The 18,169-nt window shown below is 62.7% G+C and overlaps 1 protein-coding gene across 11 annotated transcripts in view; it reads left to right on the forward strand.

Moving 5' to 3' along the window:
* The window catches only part of ARHGEF10L (Rho guanine nucleotide exchange factor 10 like), a 153,131-nt gene that overhangs the window by 107,433 nt on the left and 27,529 nt on the right, over positions 1 to 18,169 (forward strand). For all 11 annotated transcript variants that reach the window (XM_043908952.1, XM_043908951.1, XM_043908956.1 and 8 more), the window contains 5 exons: positions 474 to 595; positions 6,228 to 6,314; positions 7,687 to 7,913; positions 10,236 to 10,390; positions 16,826 to 16,974. In XM_043908952.1, coding sequence (XP_043764887.1) covers positions 474 to 595; positions 6,228 to 6,314; positions 7,687 to 7,913; positions 10,236 to 10,390; positions 16,826 to 16,974 — 740 coding nt within the window. The remainder of the gene's footprint in view (positions 1 to 473; positions 596 to 6,227; positions 6,315 to 7,686; positions 7,914 to 10,235; positions 10,391 to 16,825; positions 16,975 to 18,169) is intronic.

Below are 18,169 nucleotides of genomic sequence, written 5' to 3' on the forward strand. Positions count from 1 at the left end.
CCGCAGGGCTGGGACAGAAAGCGATGGAGGTGGGGGAGTGGGGCGATGGTCAGTTGAGGCCTTTCTGAGAGGGTTCAGCCTCAGCCTCAGCGAGGAGCAGAGCCCGCCCTGGAGAGGGCGGAGGGCAGAGGGACGCCCTCCTGCGGGCTCGTCCCGTTTCAGCCTCCGAGGAAAGCCTGGCACGCCGGAGCCTGCTGCCGGGGGTGAGGCTGTCAGGGAAGGAGGGTCCTCGTGGCCCTTCCAGGAAGAGTCTGGACTTTACTCCAAGTGGACCAGGACCCGGCGGAAGGGGGATCCACAAGGATGGCAGAGGCTCAGCAGGACGGCGCTGGCTGCCGCGGGGAGGGCGGGCTGTAGGGGGCAGCAGTGAGCGTCCAGCGGCAGGGTCAGCACGTGGGCGCGGGCTCCCAGGCCCTGTGGGCCACTTCGTCCCCGTCTCTAACGGGCCCTCCCCGCCCCTTCCTCTCGCGCAGGGGAGGAGAACCAGCCCGGCTGGCTGTGTCCGGATGAAGACAAGCAGAGCCGAGCCCCGTTCTGGTGCCCGATCCTGGCCTGCTGCGTCCCCGCCTTCTCCTCCAGGGGCCTCAGCCTGCAGGTGAGTGCGCCCGGGGGCGCCCAGGGCAGGGGAGGCCCGGCCGCCTGCCCCAGCTTCTCCACGTCGGGCCCAGGGGCTTGGTCTCGGGTCGGCGCTCCCCCCAGAGAAGGGGGCAGGCGACCTCTGTGGGTCAGGGAGCCGATAGTTCCGGCGTCCTGAGCTGACAGACAGCGGCAGTCTGTCAGCTGCTGGCGTGGCGCCCGCTCAGCGGACAGACTGGAATGGTTTCCCCTCTTAGGACGCTGCCGGGCCAGCCGGCTTTGGCTCCACCGCCGTCACCCCTCAGTGCTCAGCCATCCCTCGCTTGTTATCACGTATGAGATCCCACGAGTAGATGTCTCTAGGTCTCCTTCGCAGGTCAAGGCTCAGGTGACATGATTTCTTTAAATGTCGTGGCCAGTGAGGGTGAGAGGAGGAATAGGAATCTGGCTTCCTGACGCCTGCACCCCGGCTATAAGCCCAGGGACGCTCAGCTCCAGTGCGTCCATGCCCGGGACCCCGGCTGAGCGCAGCCGTCCGCCTGGAGAAGTGCCCGCCCATCCTCCTCCCTAGGAGGTGAGGTCGTCTGAGCTCCGGGCAGGGGAGAGCAAGCCTGGGACCTTGGGACTGGATTAACCCCCAAGAGACAAACTGGACTGTGGATCTGGGCTCTGAACAGCTGAAGGAACGTACCCTTGGGACGCCAGCCCGTTCATTCGTGTGTTCATCTGTTCTGCATGTAATTTTTCTGAGGACGTACTGTGCGCCCGGCCTTGTGCCCACTCTGGGAATGTGGTGGCGACCTAAACGTGCAAGGTCCCTGCCCTCTTGCAGCTCTCAGTCTAGACGAGAGAGGCAGGCAGTTACCACTACCTCCCACCCACGCCTCAGCAAACAAGGCAAAGAGAAAGGAGTGCTGCGTGCTATAGAGAATAAATCAGAGACAGTGGATGCAGGCCTGGGGCCACGTAGTTAGGGGGTCAGAGGGGGCCTCTCAGAGGAGGTGGTGTATAAACTGAGCCCCTAATGGTGAGGAGGATCCAACCACGGGAGGGCCCAGGGGGAGGATATTCGAATCAAACAAACCGACACAGAAGCCTGCGATCAGGGCAGCTGGCGTGGCCGTGGCTCCGGGAGCCAGCAGGGAAGGCTGGGCTCTGAGACCCGACGGTGGGTGAGCTGGTTCAGCTGCCTTGCAGGCTGCATCAGGTTTGGATTTCATCCTCGGAGCAAGGAAAAAACCAAACGTGGCTCCAAGCAGGGGACCAGCGGGACCTGGTTTGCCTTTTGGAAGGGTCATCTGATGCTTCTGACCGGTGTGCGGGAGGGAACTGCGGACCTGGAGGGGCCAGGACGGGAGGCTGGGACCCTCGCAGAGCTCAGGGCCGGGGTGGGGTCCCGCTGAGACGGGGCGGGACTTGGTGCAGGTGGAGGGAGGCCAGGGTGAACGGAGACCAGGGTGGCTGTGGAGAGCTGAGTGAGGCACTGATCGTCAGAGTAAGTGATGTTTTACTGCAACGCTTAAAGAAAATTTAACTGTTTTACTTTAAAGTGATTCTTTACTACTGTGGCTCAGACGGTAAAGTGTCTGTCTACAATGCGGGAGACTGGGTTCGATCCCTGGGTTGGGAAGATTCCCTGGAGAGGGAAATGGCAACCCACTCCAGTACTCTTGCCTAGAAAATCCATGGACTGAGGAGCCTGGTGCAGGCCACTGTCCATGGGGTCGCAAAGAATCAGACATGACTGAGCAACTTCACTTTAAAGAAAAAAGTCAGACCGGCCCACTGTGGGCTTGGCTTGCCTGCCTTTTTTTTTTTTTTAGTGAATAAAGAGCCAGGATTAGGGAAAGGCAGCATCCGGTCCTGTCTTTATTTCAGCTCTTAGTAATTGTTCACCATTGATTTGTGTGTGTGTGTGTGCTAAATTTTTATTGTAAGAAATTATGTTTAAACCTTTTCTTGATGTCTGAGTATTGCATCCCCCGCTGAAGGGTGCCCCCGGGGTGAGCATCCCGCTCCCCCCCCCCGGTCCTGGCCCGGGTGGAGGCAGTGGGCAGGGGGACTTGGGGACAGGTCTGGGCAGTGCTCTGGGCCCGGCCTGGCTGACCTGGTGAGAAGCTGGGGGCCGGGGTGAAGGAGACGAAGGACTTGCCGGGTCTTCGGCTTTTGCTCCTGAAGGCTGGGCTCAGTGGGGTGCTGGGCCCTGTGCGGCGGCCTGATTTAGGGGTTCAGTGACTCAGGCTCCTCACAGTGAGCCTGACTCCTGGCCCCTGCTCGGGGGACAGTGGCCACAGTGCTGTGCTGTGCCGAGTCGCTCAGTCATGTAGCAGTGACACTAATAACAATCAAGACGACCGCGACGTTACCTTAAGTTCTTTAGTCTTGACAACCACACATCATGTATGGATGTGAGACTTGAACTGTAAAGAAAGCTGAGCCCCGAAGAATTGATGCTTTTGAACTGTGGTGTTGGAGAAGACTCTTGAGAGTCCTTTGGACTGCAAGGAGATCCAACCAGTCCATCCTAAAGGAGGTCAGTCCTGAATATTCATTGGAAGGACTGAAGCTGAAGCTGAAACTCCAATACTTTGGGCACCTGATGCGAAGAGCTGACTCATTGGAAAAGACCCTGATGCTGGGAAAGATTGAGGGCGGGAGGAGAAGGGGACGACAGAGGATGAGATGGTTGGATGGCATCACTGACTTGATGGACATGAGTTTGAGTAAACTCTGAGAGCTGGTGATGGACAGGGAGGCCTGGCATGCTGCAGTCCATGGGGTGGCAAAGAGTCGGACACGACTGAGCGACTGAACTGAGCTGACCGGAGTGTTGGCCACAAGGGTCAGGTCCTTCCGGGACCTGTCTGTGCCAGGCTCCGCCCTGGGCCATTCCCGGGGATGGACTCTGTGATCCCCAGCCACCCTGAGATGGAGATCCAGGGGCCGTCACTTGCTCACGGCCCTGGGAAGGAGAGTACCCTGACCCTTGCCTGATCTGCTCCTCCCCAGCCCGGCCTTGGCTGGCACATGGCCAGCACAGTTCCCCCTCAGACATCGCCGGCCTCTGTGGGCCTCCAGTCCTACCCCATTAGTAAGGGCTGCCTGCGGGGGGTCCTGCCGGCTCTTGCCCCAGGGGCACAGCCTGTGAGCGGATTCCGGTCCACCCGCCTGCAGCTCTCCTGACCCGAGCAGATCCCATAGAGAAGGACTTCCGGGTGCGGAGTGCATCATCCCGTCTGCCCCAGGGCGCTGGACCTCTGCGGAATGCAGGACACAGGCCTGCCCTGACAGGTCACGCCCGGGGTGGAGGCGTCCCAGACAGGCCGCTGCCCCGGGGCCTCCCTGAAAGGACGCCCTCCACCCCCGAGCTGGGAGTTACTCGCCTCCTGTCACCGGGGGTCGTCCCCATGTGAAGCCCTTGGGCTGAAAGCACCCTCAGGCCCACTGGTGTCATGGTTTGGGGGTTTTCTGATGGCCTGATTGCTGAGGTGGTAGGAGGTTCTTCTTGGACTTGGGCTCCATCTGAGCTGTAGGCCCGTCCCTGGAGGGTGATGCGGGGGGGGGCAAGGGGAAGGTTCAGGGCAAACCCATTTCCCCCTGCAGGCTGAGGTTCCATGACAGACCTGCCAGGGGCTCGGGGCTCGGGGCGTGGGTGGGCTGCTGCCCGCTCCAGGTAGCTGTCATATACAGGTGTCCCGGGGGGCCGAGGGCTGCAGCCCAGAGCTGCAGAGGCAGGCTTGCTTGGGCCTCAGCGCACCAGGCAAGTGGCCTCAGTGCTGTCCGCTCCATCAGCCAGAGTTACCGTCGGTGGGTCCCTGTCCCCGAAGTCTGGGCCACCGTTGCCCCTCCCCCACAGTGCTGTTGGCTGATGGAGTTACTCCCGTGAAGTGCTAACGTGTCCCAGCAGAAGTCCTCCTGACCAGTGGCTGCTGCCGGGGACTCAGGCCCTGCCAAGGGCGTTACGTCCACCATCTCTAGTCAGGGTCCTGCCGAGATGCCAGGGTCCCATGACCATGAGGAGCTGGTCTGTGGGGTCCCCTAGCTGGTAGCACATCCCAGGGGGTTCTAGGGGTGAAGAACCCACCTGCCAGTGCAGGAAACTTAAGAGACGTGGGTTGGATCCCTGGGTCAGAAAGATCCCCTGGAGGAGGACATGGCAACCCACCCTAGTATTCTTGCGCGGAGAATCCCCATGAACAGAGGAGCCCGGCGGGGTGCAGTCCACGGGGTCACAAAGAGTCGGACACGCCTGAGTGACCGAGCGCGTGTGCTGGTAGCAGCTGAGCTGGGACTGGAGCCACTGGCTACACCCAGAGCCCGGCCGTTCAAGGAACCTTTGAGTCTTCGCCCCCGCCTCAGGCCCGGGCTCTGCTGACTGGCTGACGGCTGGCCCGCTGGGGTTGCCATGGAAACACCCAAGCCAGGCTGCGGTCCCCACGCCACCCCCCACCCCCGCCCCACCAATCCAAGAGGAGAGGAGCAGGAAGGGCCAGGCACTCAGTGGGCTGTGGGCCCCCAAGAGACAAGGTGATGGGTGCAGGGCCTGAGGGTGCCCGGGAGACCGGGTGTGAGCTCCCGGCCCGGCACATGCTGTCCCCCAGGGGGCCACGGCCTCCAGCGTGGTGGCCCGGCCTTCGGGTAGCGTTTTAACCGAAAAGAGCACTGGGCTGGGATTCACAGCTAGATTCCGTCCCTGACTCCGCCGTTCCCTGCTGTGTGACCCTCAGCCAGTCACGTCCCCCTGTCCTCCGAGTTCACGTTTGCCAGCCTCTCAGCAAGGGGGCTGCGGCAGGTGACCCCTTTGGGTCCCGTCTCCCGTGGCCCTTGGAGACTTCATCATTAGATCATCCCAGCGGGCCCGGGACGAGCAGGCCATGGGCACCAGCAGAGGGCAGCACCTGCCTGCTCAAAGGCCCCGCGGTGGCCGCGTCCTCCCCAGGCACCCCCACGCTCCCCAGCCAGCTTCCTCCTTGTTCTGGCTGGAGTTTCCAGCAAGGCCCCTGAAAGCGCCAGGCCCTCCCCTCACACTGCCATCCTGGCCAGAGACGTGGACGGCAGATTTAGTTCAGGAAGAGGCCTGAGGGCCACTGGCGTGGGGTTGGGGGCTGTGATGCTGAGGAGTAAGCAGCCGTGGTCCTCAGTGACAGCGCCGCGCGGACGGAGCCCCCAGACTGCGGACCGGCCCTCCGGTCCTGGCGGGGTCGGCTGAGGGGGGGCTCTGTCGACCCGGGACCCCCTCTGTCGTGCTTCTCAGGGGGTATGGGAAGGCCAAGGGTGCATGCCGCCTCTATGGCCTCGGGCAGTTGCTTGTTTTCTGTGGACCTCATCTTCCCCACGTATGAAATATGAGCGGTGCATGTCCATGGTTTTCAACAAAGCCCAGGTTGGAAATCCCTCTGCTGGCCCAGAGATTCGTTCAGGCTGCAGAAGGTTCCAGGAGGGCGGAGGTCACCTGTGAGTGCCTGGGGGCTGCCTGGGAGGAACCTGCCCCTCGCTGGCCCTGCCTGCAGGGGCCTGGCTGGGGGCCTGAAGGGGACGCAGGAACCGGCAGGGTTAGCAGCCCCTGACGGACGTGCAGACCAGCCGGTGCTGCCAGACGTCAGCACCCCCGGCACCGCGATGCTCACCCCGTGTGCCCTCTGTCTCTGCAGCTTGGGGCCCTGGTCCACAGTCCCGTCAGCTGTCCTCTGCTGGGCTTCTCGGCCATCAGCACCTCCCTGCCACAGGGCTACCTCTGGGTGAGTAACCCCCACGTCCAGCTGGGGCCTCGGGCCTCGGGGCACGAGCAGAGGGGAGGCACCTGGGAGGGGTGCTGGAGAAAGCGGCCAGCCCGTGGGCCCCGTTGTGCGCACCTTCACCCAGCGAGGTCTTCCTGGGGACTCCGCGGCAGGCTCTGTGCTCAGAGCTGGCATGTGTGACCTCAGCAGGGACAACAGAAAGCCAGGGGACCGATCAGAGAGTAGGATTCTTGCAACTGGCCTTGGTGCTGTGACAGAAATGAACGGAGCAGTGCGGAGTATCGGGATGGCAGGTCTTGCCCCCGGGCGTCAGGAGGCAAGGCTGCCCTTCTCTCTCAGAGATCCCAGCCCACCTTTCTGCACCGGGATTCTGCAGAGCCTGCCTTGATCCACATCCGTGCCGTGCTCCTCATGTGACTTATGGTGCAGACTGTGGCCTCCCATAGGTTTCCTGAGGTTCCAGCCTCACCACCCCTCCGGTCAGTCTTCAGGCATTCAGGCAGGGAAACTCTGGCTTACCCTTCAGAGTCCAGCCCAACTGTCCCTTCTGAGGGTGATTTCTTCTTCACTGTTTTTCCAGTGTCTAGTATATGATGTATCTACCCATCCACTATCCTGCCATCCATCCATTAATCTTCATCCATCCATCCATTAATCTTCATCCATCCATCCATTAATCTTCATCCATCCATCCATTATCCTTCCATCCACCCATCTATCTGTTATCCTTCCATCCATCCATCCACCGTTATAATCATCTGTTCATCTACCCATCCATCCATCCATTCATTCAGCTAGTCGCTGTCCCTTCCATCCATCTGTTCATCCATCCATCCATCCATCATCCAAAAGTCCTTGTAATCATCTGTCCATCCTTCTAGCCATCCATCCATCCATCCTTCATCCATCCATTCATCCAGCCTTCTATCCCATCCGTCCATTCTTCTATCCATTCATCCTTGTGATCATCCATCCATCCCTTCATCCATTCAGCAAGGATACGATGAGTGTCTACCATGTGCTAAATGCAGAGGTAAAACTGAAGGAGACAGGGCAGAGTGTATGCTTGCTCTTTGTTGCTTGAAATTTTCCTTAAAGATAAAGCAATAGAAAGCTGGCTGGGTACCTAGTCCACCTTAGCTCTTTTCCTGATTTTCTTTGGGCCCCAAATCTAACTTGTTGCCGTGGCAGCTGGGAACAAGTGACCTTCAGTGACCGCAGGACACCTGTGGGCAGGAGCGGGCATGTTTCTCTTGGTGCCTAACCCCCGTGACAAGCAGATGCTCAGGGGAGCGGGTCATGGGAGGCAGGGGCTGCGTCTGCGTCCACCCAGGAGGTGCTCACCTGACGGCCTCTCTCGCCTCTCCCGTAGGTCGGAGGTGGGCAGGAGGGTGCAGGCGGCCACGTGGAGATCTTCTCCCTGAACCGGCCGTCACCCCGCACGGTCAAGTCTTTCCCGCTGGCGTCCCCCGTGCTCTGCATGGAGTACATTCCAGAGCCAGAGGAGGGCGACGGCAGAGACGGGGATGAGGGCTGCCCCGCTGCTGACGCCTCGGCCGGGGTGCACCCCATCATCTGCCTCGGGCTCCAGGACGGCAGGTGAGGGGCCCGGGCCAGGGAGGGGCTGGGAACCCTGGGCTCTGCCACTCCAGCTTCACTCCTCACCCCCAACATTCGGCGCCCCTGGTAGGAAGCAGGAGGTGGGGGCCAGGAGTGGGAAGTGGGGCCCAGAGTGGGAAGTGGGGTTCAGGAACAGGAAGTGGGGGCAAGGAGTGGGAAGTGGGGGCCCGGAGTGGGAAGTGGGGTTCAGGAGCAGTAAGTGGAGAGCAGAAGCAGGAAGTGGAGGCCTGGAGCAGGAAGTGGGGACCAGGAACTGGAAGTGGGGGCCAGGAGCGGGAAGTGGGGGCTAGGAGCGGGAAGTGGGGGCCTGGAGCAGGAAGTGGGGGCCAGGAGCAGGAAATGGGGGCCAGGAGCAGAAAGTGGGGGCCAGGAGCGGGAAGTGGGGGCCTGGAGCGGGAAGTGGGGTTCAAGAGCAGTAAGTGGAGAGCAGAAGCAGGAAGTGGGGGCCTGGAGCAGGAAGTGGGGACCAGGAACTGGAAGTGGGGGCCAGGAGCAGGAAGTGGGGGCTAGGAGCGGGAAGTGGGGGCCTGGAGCAGGAAGTGGGGGCCAGGAGCAGGAAATGGGGGCCAGGAGCGGAAAGTGGGGGCCAGGAGCGGGAAGTGGGGGCCAGGAGCGGGAGGTGGGGGCCTGGAGCGGGAGGTGGGGGCCTGGAGCGGGAAGTGGGGACCAGGAGCGGGAAGTGGGGGCCAGGAGCGGGAAGTGGGGGCCAGGAGCAGGAAATGGGGGCCAGGAGCGGAAAGTGGGGGCCAGGAACGGGAAGTGGGGGCCAGGAGCGGGAAGTGGGGGCCTGGAGCGGGAGGTGGGGGCCTGGAGCGGGAGGTAGGGTTCAGGAGCAGGAAGCGGGGGCCGGGAGCGGGAAGTGGGGGCCGGGATGCCCAGCCAGTGTCAGGAGCTGCTCACACTTTAACCAGGACGCTCCAGGGGCAGCTCTGTGCCAGCTGGCTTCCCCCCCGGAGTGTGGTCCTCGGGCGACGCTGGCCCCGCTCTGCGGCAGAGCTGGGTGTGGGTCCTCTACTTCCCTGGGCCGTGTGGCCCTCTGTGAAGTGGTGTGACTGTCCCCCGCGTGTGGGGCTGCTGCGGGAGCTCGCCAAGACGTGGGACACGTGAAGGCTTCAGGTCCCTTTGCTGTCACTGCCCGCGTCCAGCCGTCTGTGGCGTCAGCTAGCCTTGCAGGGCAAGTGAGGGTGCGGGGTGTGCCCAGGCTGTGAGACCTGCTGGCGAGGCGGCCCCCCCTGTAAGGCCTGCCTGGAGCTGGTGAGTCAGCAAACACTTCCGTGCAGCAGGGGCCGCCCCTGCCCGAGCTTGGCCTGCTGGAAGGCCCAGCCATGTGGATGGAGGGTGAGCATTCATCCCGTTAACTGGACTGTGAAGACGGCTGTGAAGAACCTGAGATGGGCTGCACCCCCATCCTCGTGTCTCCATGCGCCTGGCACCTGCCGTAGAGCCCGGGGACTTCATGCACACCTGCTGTGTGCTGCTCCCTAGGCCAGGAGCTGTGAGCCTCGCAGGGGCTCATTTCCCGCATGAGCAGCCGGGGGGAGGAGCTGAAAGCTAATATACTTAGAACCAACTTGGAGGCACTAGAGGCTCCATGCTGTCCGGGTCTGGGTTCACGGGGGCCTTGTGAACACTTTGCTTTTAATGAGATCAAATTCAAACTACATAAAATTTATCATTTTAGCCATTTAAAATCATGCAATTCAGTGGTTTCCAGTACATTCATGATGGGTAGCCATCACCACTACTTAATAACATTCTCGTCACATCCCCCAGAACCTGTGTATCACCTCACATTCCCCGCCCCAACCCCTGGGAACCACTAACCTGTTCCCATCCACTGGTCTAGGTTTGTCTCTTCCGCTCACTTCATACGAACGGATTCACGCAGCGTGCGGCCTTTTGTGCCTGCCTTCTCTCGTTCCCCCTAACGTTTCAAGGTTCATCCGGGTAGTGCACACGCTGGGGCTTTGTTCCTTGGTGTGGCCGTGAGGTAGGCAGCCCGGCCCCATTTTTCAGAGAGGACTGAGGCTCAGTGGTCCAGGCTGGCCAGCTGGAGGGGGACAGTCAGCTGGGTTTGCCCTCAGATGTGACCCTGGAAACCGTTCTCCCAGCCCCCCAGCTGTGCTGTGCCCAGAGACCCCTGTTTTCCGCGGGCTCTGACCCCAGCCCATGGAGAAGTCTGAACAGTGGCCTGGCCACACAGCGGGAGGCAGGCTGAGCTGGTGGGAGGTGGAGCTGGGGGCTGGAGCCCTCTCGCCAGGAGGGCGGGGGGGCTAAGTGAGTCACCGCCTCTCCCCGCAGCGTCCTGCTTTACAGCAGCGTGGACACGGGCACGCAGTGCCTGGCGGCCTGCCGGAGCCCCGGCCTGCAGCCCGTGCTCTGCCTGCGACACAGCGCCTTCCACCTGCTGGCCGGCCTGCAGGATGGCACCCTCGCCGCCTACCCTCGGACCAGCGGTAAGGATGCGGTGCTGGGGGTGGTGGGAGCCGCCCTGGGCCCCGGCCAAGCGCCAGACCCAGGACCAGGGAGGCAGCTCGGCGAAGAGTCTGGGAATCAAGTGCTGGAGAGACTGCAGGTCCCTGATCCCCATCGGGGGCCCCAAAGGGACGGGGCGCTCACTGTCCTACGGACAGCTCAGCCCATTGCAGGAGACTCTGCTGCGTAGGAACAGGGTCTCTGGGCTCAGGGAGACCTGGCTTCACATCTGGGCGCTGCCCTGATGACAGGCATGTCCGCGGGTGAGCAGCTGCTCCTGTGGGCCTCGGCTTCCTCATCTGTAAAATGGGGATGATGGTAACACCCGCTGCTCATAGGTACAGGAGCGGGTGAGCCTTTCAGTGAAGGCAAAGCTTAGCCCGGCACAGGCGGTGCCCAGCGGGGTCAGGCACTTCGGTCTCCGCTGTTCGATCGAGCCGTCGATGGCACAGACGATGACGTCTGGAGGGAAGGCGGACGGCGTCTGAGCTGCCGTGCTCCGGGACGGGGTGACGTGGCGCGTTCTTTTAATTCTCACCACGAGCCTCGGGAGTGGCCGCCTCCGGACGGAGACCGATGCTGAGGTGCAGGAAGGGATGTGAGTGCTACGGTCGCCTCCCTCACGGCTTCCTCAGCTCCCAGTCCAAGGACAGGAGCCGGGGTGGAGGGGAGCAGGTCCAAGACCAGCGCCCCCAGAGGCTGTGCCGAAGCCTCAGCCTTCCTGCCCGCCCCTGCCCCGCCCCGCCTCTGATTGCTGCGTCATCACAGCCTGTTGCAGCTTATAAGCAGATATTTGTACTGAGCTTTTTGTTTTTGCCACTTGGCACTGTGTTGGTATTTTAAATTAGCTTTTGATAAGGCGTTTATAGTTTTTAATTACGGGGGTAGAGGGAGGGGAGGTGATCCCCCTCACCGTCAGACACACCGTGTGTGAGTGTCGGGCCGGGCTCAGATCTTCGGCAGTCTGCACCAGGGCTTCTGGAGGAACGGCCACCCTCTGGCTCCTGCGGGAGTCAGGGCGCCCGGCCTGGCCCGCTCTGCGTACCCCCCAGCCCCCAGATGGGCTGCCTCGGGCCTTTCCCCATTAGCTCCTGACTCTTCAGTTTGGGAGTGCTGGTTGGGAGGAGGTGGGCAGGGTGTATCCATGTGCCGGAGCTTCCAGGACCAAGTACTGCAGGCCGCGTGGTTTCAGCAGCCTGATTTACTGACTGCCATCTGGAGGCTGGGGTTTGAGAGCAGGGTGTCGGCCGGGCCGTGCTCTCCCTGAAGGCGCCGGGGACGGGTCTGTTCCAGGCCTGTCTCCCGGTTTCAGGTGGTTCCTTGGCTTGTGGCAGCATAACCCCCATCTTCAGGTGGGGCTCTCTTTGGGGGAGCCTGTGTCCAGAGAACCCCTTGGGTCACGCCCCACCCTCCTCCAGCGTGACCTCATCTTAACCAGTTCCATCAGCAGTCCTACCAGCAAACAAAAAAAGGTCGTGTGCTGAGGTGCTAGGGGTTGAGGCGCCAATGAATGAATTTGGGGGACACAGTTCAACCCATTGAGGGATGGGGTCTAAGCACTGACTTTCAGCCTGGGGTTTCTCAGAACCAGAAGAGCCACTGGGGACCATTGGACCCAACTCCCTCACTTTCTGGGTGGAAAGGGATTCCGCGGAGCCCCATGGGTGAGCCAAGACCCGAACCTCAGGGTCCTCCTCCCAGGACTGGAGTCCTCTCCAGCTTTCAGGGGGCTTTGGCTGCTCTGGGCAGAGCGGGCTGGCGTCTGGCCTGGAGGAGGAATTGAGATGCTCCAGGAGCCGTCCTGCCTTGCAGACGTCTGTCCCCCAGATGTTTACCGAGCACCCATTAGGCCCCGTGGATGTGGTGGCCAGCAAACCGGACGTGAGTCCACCCTCACGGCTTACAGTGGGAGATAAGACAGGTTTGTAGATGAGTCGAGCGAGCCCGCAGGAAGCTGACGGTTATAGGTGGCGCTGGTGGTGCCAAGGGGCGGCGCAGGGTGTTGGGTGAGGGCCTGGCCCTCTGTGCCCGGGATGGGCTGGTTGGCAAAGCCCCTCTAAGGGGCGGGACCCCGAAGCTGAGACTGAAGAGAAGCGGCCAGCAGCGGTGAGATGACTGTGAGGACTCTCGGGTCACTGGGCCGCCTGGAGCCCGGGGCTGTCGGAGCTGGAGGGGCCTCGGGGTCCAAGCAGTGTGGCCGTGGCAGGCAGCCTGCGGCCCTCAGGGTCTCTGCTTGTCTGCGTTCCTTCCTTCCTTCCTTCCTTCCTTCACTTGCTCAGCAAGTACGCGTTCATGAGGTGCCAGGTGAGCCCGTCCCTGTCCATCCTGGGTTTGGGCAGAGCTGCCTGCGTGCCCTCTGTCCATTCCCCCTCCTGGTCTGTCTCTGAGCAGAGACAGGGACTTGACCAGGCCTGGTGGGGCTGCAGGAATGTCCCTGGTTAGCCACTGGGGGCGGGGGCCACAGCTGCCCCCCAGAGGAGCCAGATGACGGGGTGGGTGAGGGGGGCTGAGGGGTCAGGAGGAGCCCGATGACGGGATGGGTGAGGGGGGCTGAGGGGGCAGGAGGAGCCCGATGACGGGATGGGTGAGGGGGGCTGAGGGGTCAGGAGGAGCCCGATGACGGGATGGGTGAGGGGGGCTGAGGGGTCAGGAGGAGCCCGATGACGGGATGGGTGAGGGGGGCTGAGGGGTCAGGAGGAGCCCGATGACGGGATGGGTGAGGGTGGGCTGGGGGGTCAGGAGGAGCCCGATGACGGGATGGGTGAGGGTGGGCTGGGGGGTCAGGCTGTCGGGATCGGGTCCCCACTGTGAGAGACTGGACCTGTCCCTGCTTCTCCTCTCGGGGCCTCAGTTTCCCCACCTGTAAAGTGGGCGCGAATCCCACCCCTCCGCACAGGGTGGCTGTGAGCGCCAGGGCCAGGCATCGCAGGTGCTCAGCACGGAGCATGGGGACAGGCGTGCGTTTCCCTCCCCACCAGCAGCGTCACTGTTGTGATCACTCCCGGGGTACTGGCCGCCCTTTGGGTCCCCTCGACCTCAGTGGCTTTCTGTCTGTGTCCTCCCTTCTGGCCCCAGACCCCCGAGGACCCCGCTGGGCTTTCTGCCTGCAGTGCGCAGCGGGAGGGACGCCTGCCTCTCGAAGTTGCCTTTGCTGTGACAGGGCCTTGGTCTCCATTCACTAGACGTCCACGTGGGTCCAGGTCCAGACAAATGGGCTGTCATGCCGGGGCGGGTGTGACTTTGGAGGTGTGCATGCCTGTTCTGGAATTGTGTATGGACAGCCGCTGGAGGGCGGGGAGAGTGGGGAGGGTCGTGGACCCCCCAGAAGGCTTGGGGTGGGCAGGGGGCTGGCCCTGCCCAGAGTGCCCGCTGATCCCGACTGAAGTCTTAGACTTGCGGCCTGTGGAGGCTGTGAAGAATCTTAGAGGTCAGAACTCTGGGGTGAGAGGGTGATCTGCTTGTGACATCTGTCACCCCGTTGACCACGAGGGGTGAAAGTGAAAGTGAAGTTGCTCAGTCATGTCCGACTCTTTGCGACCCGTGGACTGTGCAGTCCATGGAGTTCTCCAGGCCAGGATACTGGAGTGGGTGGCCTTTCCCTTCTCCAGGGGACCTTCCCAACCCAGGGATTGAACCCAGCTCTCCCACATCGCAGGCGGATTCTTTACCAGCCGAGCCAGCAGGGACACCGCAGGGAGCTGAGACAAACCCAGGGGGGCGCCAGGCTTGACTCAGCAGAATTCCATCCCCTTGGGGTGCAGGCGGGAAAACGGAGTCCCAGCAAGGGACAGCCTCTTGTCCAGGGTCCTACCGTGGGCCCCTGAATCGAGGAATTCCTGTCCTGTGTTCTTTTTGACATAATGATATTGGTATTATTAAATTTTTTTAGAAGCATTTTTAATTGGAGGATTAATTAATTTAATTGGAAACTATAATGTGTTGGTTTCTGCCAGACAACAACGTGAATCAGCTGTAAACATATGCAAGTCCCCTCCCTCTCGACCCTCCCTGGTGTTATTACTTTTTATCGGTTAATCATTCTGTCCTGAAGCCAGGTCTCTTAGGAGATACCAGCAAGTGGAAGGGTGGTCAGGACACGTGTGACCCTCAGGGGTATCAGACGCTTCCCCCTCCCCCAGGCAGGCGCTGCTCCTGGGGGGCAGAGTGTACGGGGGCTCGGGGGCGATGCTGCTCCCAGGGCAGAGCGTGTGTGTCCGCTGTCGGGGCGCGGTTCCAGAGTGTCTGACCGCTGCCTTCCTCACCGGCCCGGGTGGCGGGCGTTCCGGCTTCTGGCTGCTGGGGGGCGCTCAGAGCACCGCCTTTCTGTGGCTCTGGTTTCCTGGGGGGGCCACGGTCTGCGGTGGAGGCCCGGGCGCCTGTGGTCCCTCTTCCCTCCTGGACTCCAGCCCTGGGCTCAGAGATGTTTGGAAACTCTAGGAACCTGAGAGAGCAGCCAGGAATGGGGACCAGGGTCAGCTGAGTTCCGGCCCTGGCTGGCCGGCACACCCCCGCCTGGGGTGTCTGCGCAGACATCCAGGGGTTCCCCGCGTCCCTGCCGTCGCGTGAGTCCAGTGAGGTCCGCACGCTTGCGCAGGCGGCTGCCTGGAGGCAAGGGACAGCCAACGGCCAGGGCTGACCCGCGGCCGGCCCTGCCCAGCCGCGTGGTCTGAACTGGTTCTTTCAGCCCTGCGCCTCAGTTTTCTCAGTTGTAAAAGAGGGAAAAGAATAGAATCTTCCCCCCAGGCTGGTGCGAGGTAAGGAAGCAGTTCATGGAGAGAGCGCCCGGCACGCTCACGGATAGCAGAACGTGGCGACAGCCGGCCGCGCTCTCCCTCTGCTAAACGTGCCCCACCTTTCCTTTGAGCCTGGCTGCATCTGCGAGGCGTGGGCGCGCTCATCACACCCGCTCTACAGCCCAGAAACTGAGGTTCCCAGCGGCGGCATCGCTTGTCCAAGAACCTGCAGAGGTTGACAGGCTGCAGCCAGGACTCCGGCCCAGCCTGCGTCCCGCGTTCACCGCTGGAAAGGACCCGGCGTGTGTTGGTCGGGCAGGGGTGCCGGGGTGTGCGTGTGTGTATGTGTGTTTCCCGACTCAGCTGAGCTAGGGGTCTTCCAAGTTTAGGGGGTGCTGAGGGGGAGAGGAGGCCCTGTTTCACAGAAGGGGAGGATGTGGTGGGGGAACCTGCTCTGCCGTCCGGGGGCTCCTCTGCAGACAGGGGTGCCCGTCCCGCCGCCCAGCAGCTGGCTCGGAGGGACGGCCTGCGCCAGGGCTACCCTGCACCCCTTCCAGGGACCCGGCGGAGGAGCAGTGGGGGGCCGGGGCCTGGTACCCAGCAGCAGGCTCTGTCCTTCCTCCCTCCACCGCCCGCCCCTCAGGGGTGGGCCCCACTTCCTGCTCAACCCTCCGGGCCCACCTGGCACCCTGGCAGGACAGGACAGCCAGGGGGGTTCTGTGTGGCGTCAGGCGTGACTGCAGAGAAAAACCCGTCTCAGTGGACACTGCTCGCACGCCAGGGGAAATCCTTGGTCTGTTCTTGGGTGAACTGAGCATCCCTCGGGCGGGCAGAGGAGGGCGTCATTCCACGCTGGGCCAGGTCCCTTCATCTGCCCATCTTCAGGGATCGTGGGCTGGGGGCCGATGGCCTATGAGGACTTCCTCCTTCCACACCTGGGGTGGTGGCATCTCTGGAGGAGGAACGTCATTGGAGATCTCAGTAGAGGTGACAGAGTGCCTTGGAGTGGGTGAGAAGGTCTGTGAGAAGCAAGGACAGTCTCAGTAAGTTACGGCCTCTGAAAAGTCCTCGGAGAGAGTCTTGTTGGTGGCACTCTCCCCATTCTCCAGATGGGGAGACTGAGGCCTTGAGAAGGCGAGAGAGACTCTCGAGGTCCATAGTGAGCTGCTCACAGAACCCAGTCCGGGACACTTCCCACCACATGCTGCCTTCTTGGCAGGGCTGTCTGGATGCGGCCTCTTCCGGGAAGCCTTCCTGGATTTCCCCTGTGCAGAGGTGGTTCTTTCCCTCTTAATGGTGCTCAAGGCCGTCTGTGCCCGCCTGGCCACTTGGGCCTGGCCCTTTGTGTGGTAACTGTTGATTAACCTTTTGGTCTTGCCGGCCAGGGGGAGTTTTCTTGAGGGCAGGGTGTGTGTCTGATTTATTTCTGCCTCCGTAGCCCTGAGCACGGGGCCCGGCGAGTCGGCGTGCGTGTGGGGTGAAAGCATGGGAGAGGGGAGAGGAGGAGGGAGGAGCGGGGGGCACCACAGATGAGAGCAGGGGCTGGCGGGGGGCAAGGGCGGGGCCGGGAGGAGCCTGGAGCCGGGCTGGGCCCCCGGGGGCCTGGTTCCCGAAGGTTGGGGAGCCCGACCTGTCTGCTGCCCGCCGCCCCCCTGCTGACCTGCCGGCTTCCTCTCCCTGCAGGAAGCATCCCCTGGGACCTGGAGAGTCCGCCCGCGTGCCTGCCAGTGGGGCCGGGGCCCGTCCGAGCCCTGCTGAGCCTGGAGGAGGCCGTGTGGGCCAGCTGTGGGCCCCGGGTCACCGTCCTGGACGCCACCAGCTTGCAGACTCAGGTACCGGCCCTGCCTCGTGGCTCGTGGCCCCAGGGGGCCGTCTCTAGGCGTCCCCTCTGCTGACCCCTCGCACACCCTGCCGGGCGCTGCCCTGGGCTCCCAGGGGCGTCTCGGGGTCGTCAGGGTTTCCTGGGCTGCACGGGGGGCGGGATCCCCATGTGGCCGCCCCCTGCCTCCCCCGACACGCTCCCTCAGGGCTGCCGAGAGGGAAGGGTCCCCACCCTGCTGGGCAGTGGGCTCACTCCTCCGTCGTGTCTGCTGCTCCCTGAGGAGCTGGGGCTGGGGTCCCTGTGCCCCCAGGGAGCACAGTGTGTGAGGAGCCACACCCTGGCTAGAGGCCTGAAAACCCGCTCTCTGGGGCTGCCTCTCCTGCCTCCAGCTCACTCAGGGACCGGGCTGTGCTGAGGGAGCAGCCGGTGTGGATGCCGGCACTCGGGGCGCCGGGCTCTTTAGCCACTGTGGACCCCACGGGGAAGGGGCGCTCGGCCAGCACCGGGCTCCTGCCTCGTCCCGTCGTGAGCGCTGCCTGATCCTCAGCCGCTGCTATGCGGGCCTCGTCTGGGGGTCCTCCCTGGCCCGGCCTGGACCCTCTCCTGTCGGTGACCAGCAGCCCTGCCCACCCCCTTCGCCGCAGCCCAGGCTCCATGCTGCCTGGCTCCCTGCGGGGTATTTTGGTGACGATCCCTGTTACTTGATTTGCTTGGGTTACCAGCTTGGCCACCAGGCCCCGGGGGAGCCTGAGCCTGACCCTGCTGCCTTCCTGCAAGGACCTTCTTCCTCGCCCCCTCGGTCCTGCCTCAGCTTCTTCAGCAGCCAGGCAGTCTGGGCTGGATCCCGGATGACAGGTCCTGGTTTGGCAGATGCAGACCCTGAGCCTGGGGAGCTGAGGGTGAGCCCCGAGACCCGGGTTGAGCCTCAGGGTCCCAGTGCTGACTCCCCGCCTCTGTTGAAGCTTGAGGCTCAGCCTTCACATCTGCGCCTTCCCGGCTCAGCCTCCTGGTGCTGGCCCTGTGAGCACACACGTTTTCCTGCCCTTTCCCCGGGGTCCCTTCACCTCTGTGTGAGATGATGCTCGGGGGCCCCAGTCCTGGCCAGGGAGGTGTTTGGGTAGCGGCCCTTCGGGGCGCTGGGAAGGCAGGTGGGGTGGGTTTGCCCCCAGCACCTTGGACAGCGGTGAGAGGCCGCGCGCGGGCAG

The sequence above is a fragment of the Cervus elaphus genome, chromosome 8 (genome assembly GCF_910594005.1).
Source record: "Cervus elaphus chromosome 8, mCerEla1.1, whole genome shotgun sequence".
In the NCBI taxonomy this organism is placed as follows: domain Eukaryota; kingdom Metazoa; phylum Chordata; class Mammalia; order Artiodactyla; family Cervidae; genus Cervus; species Cervus elaphus.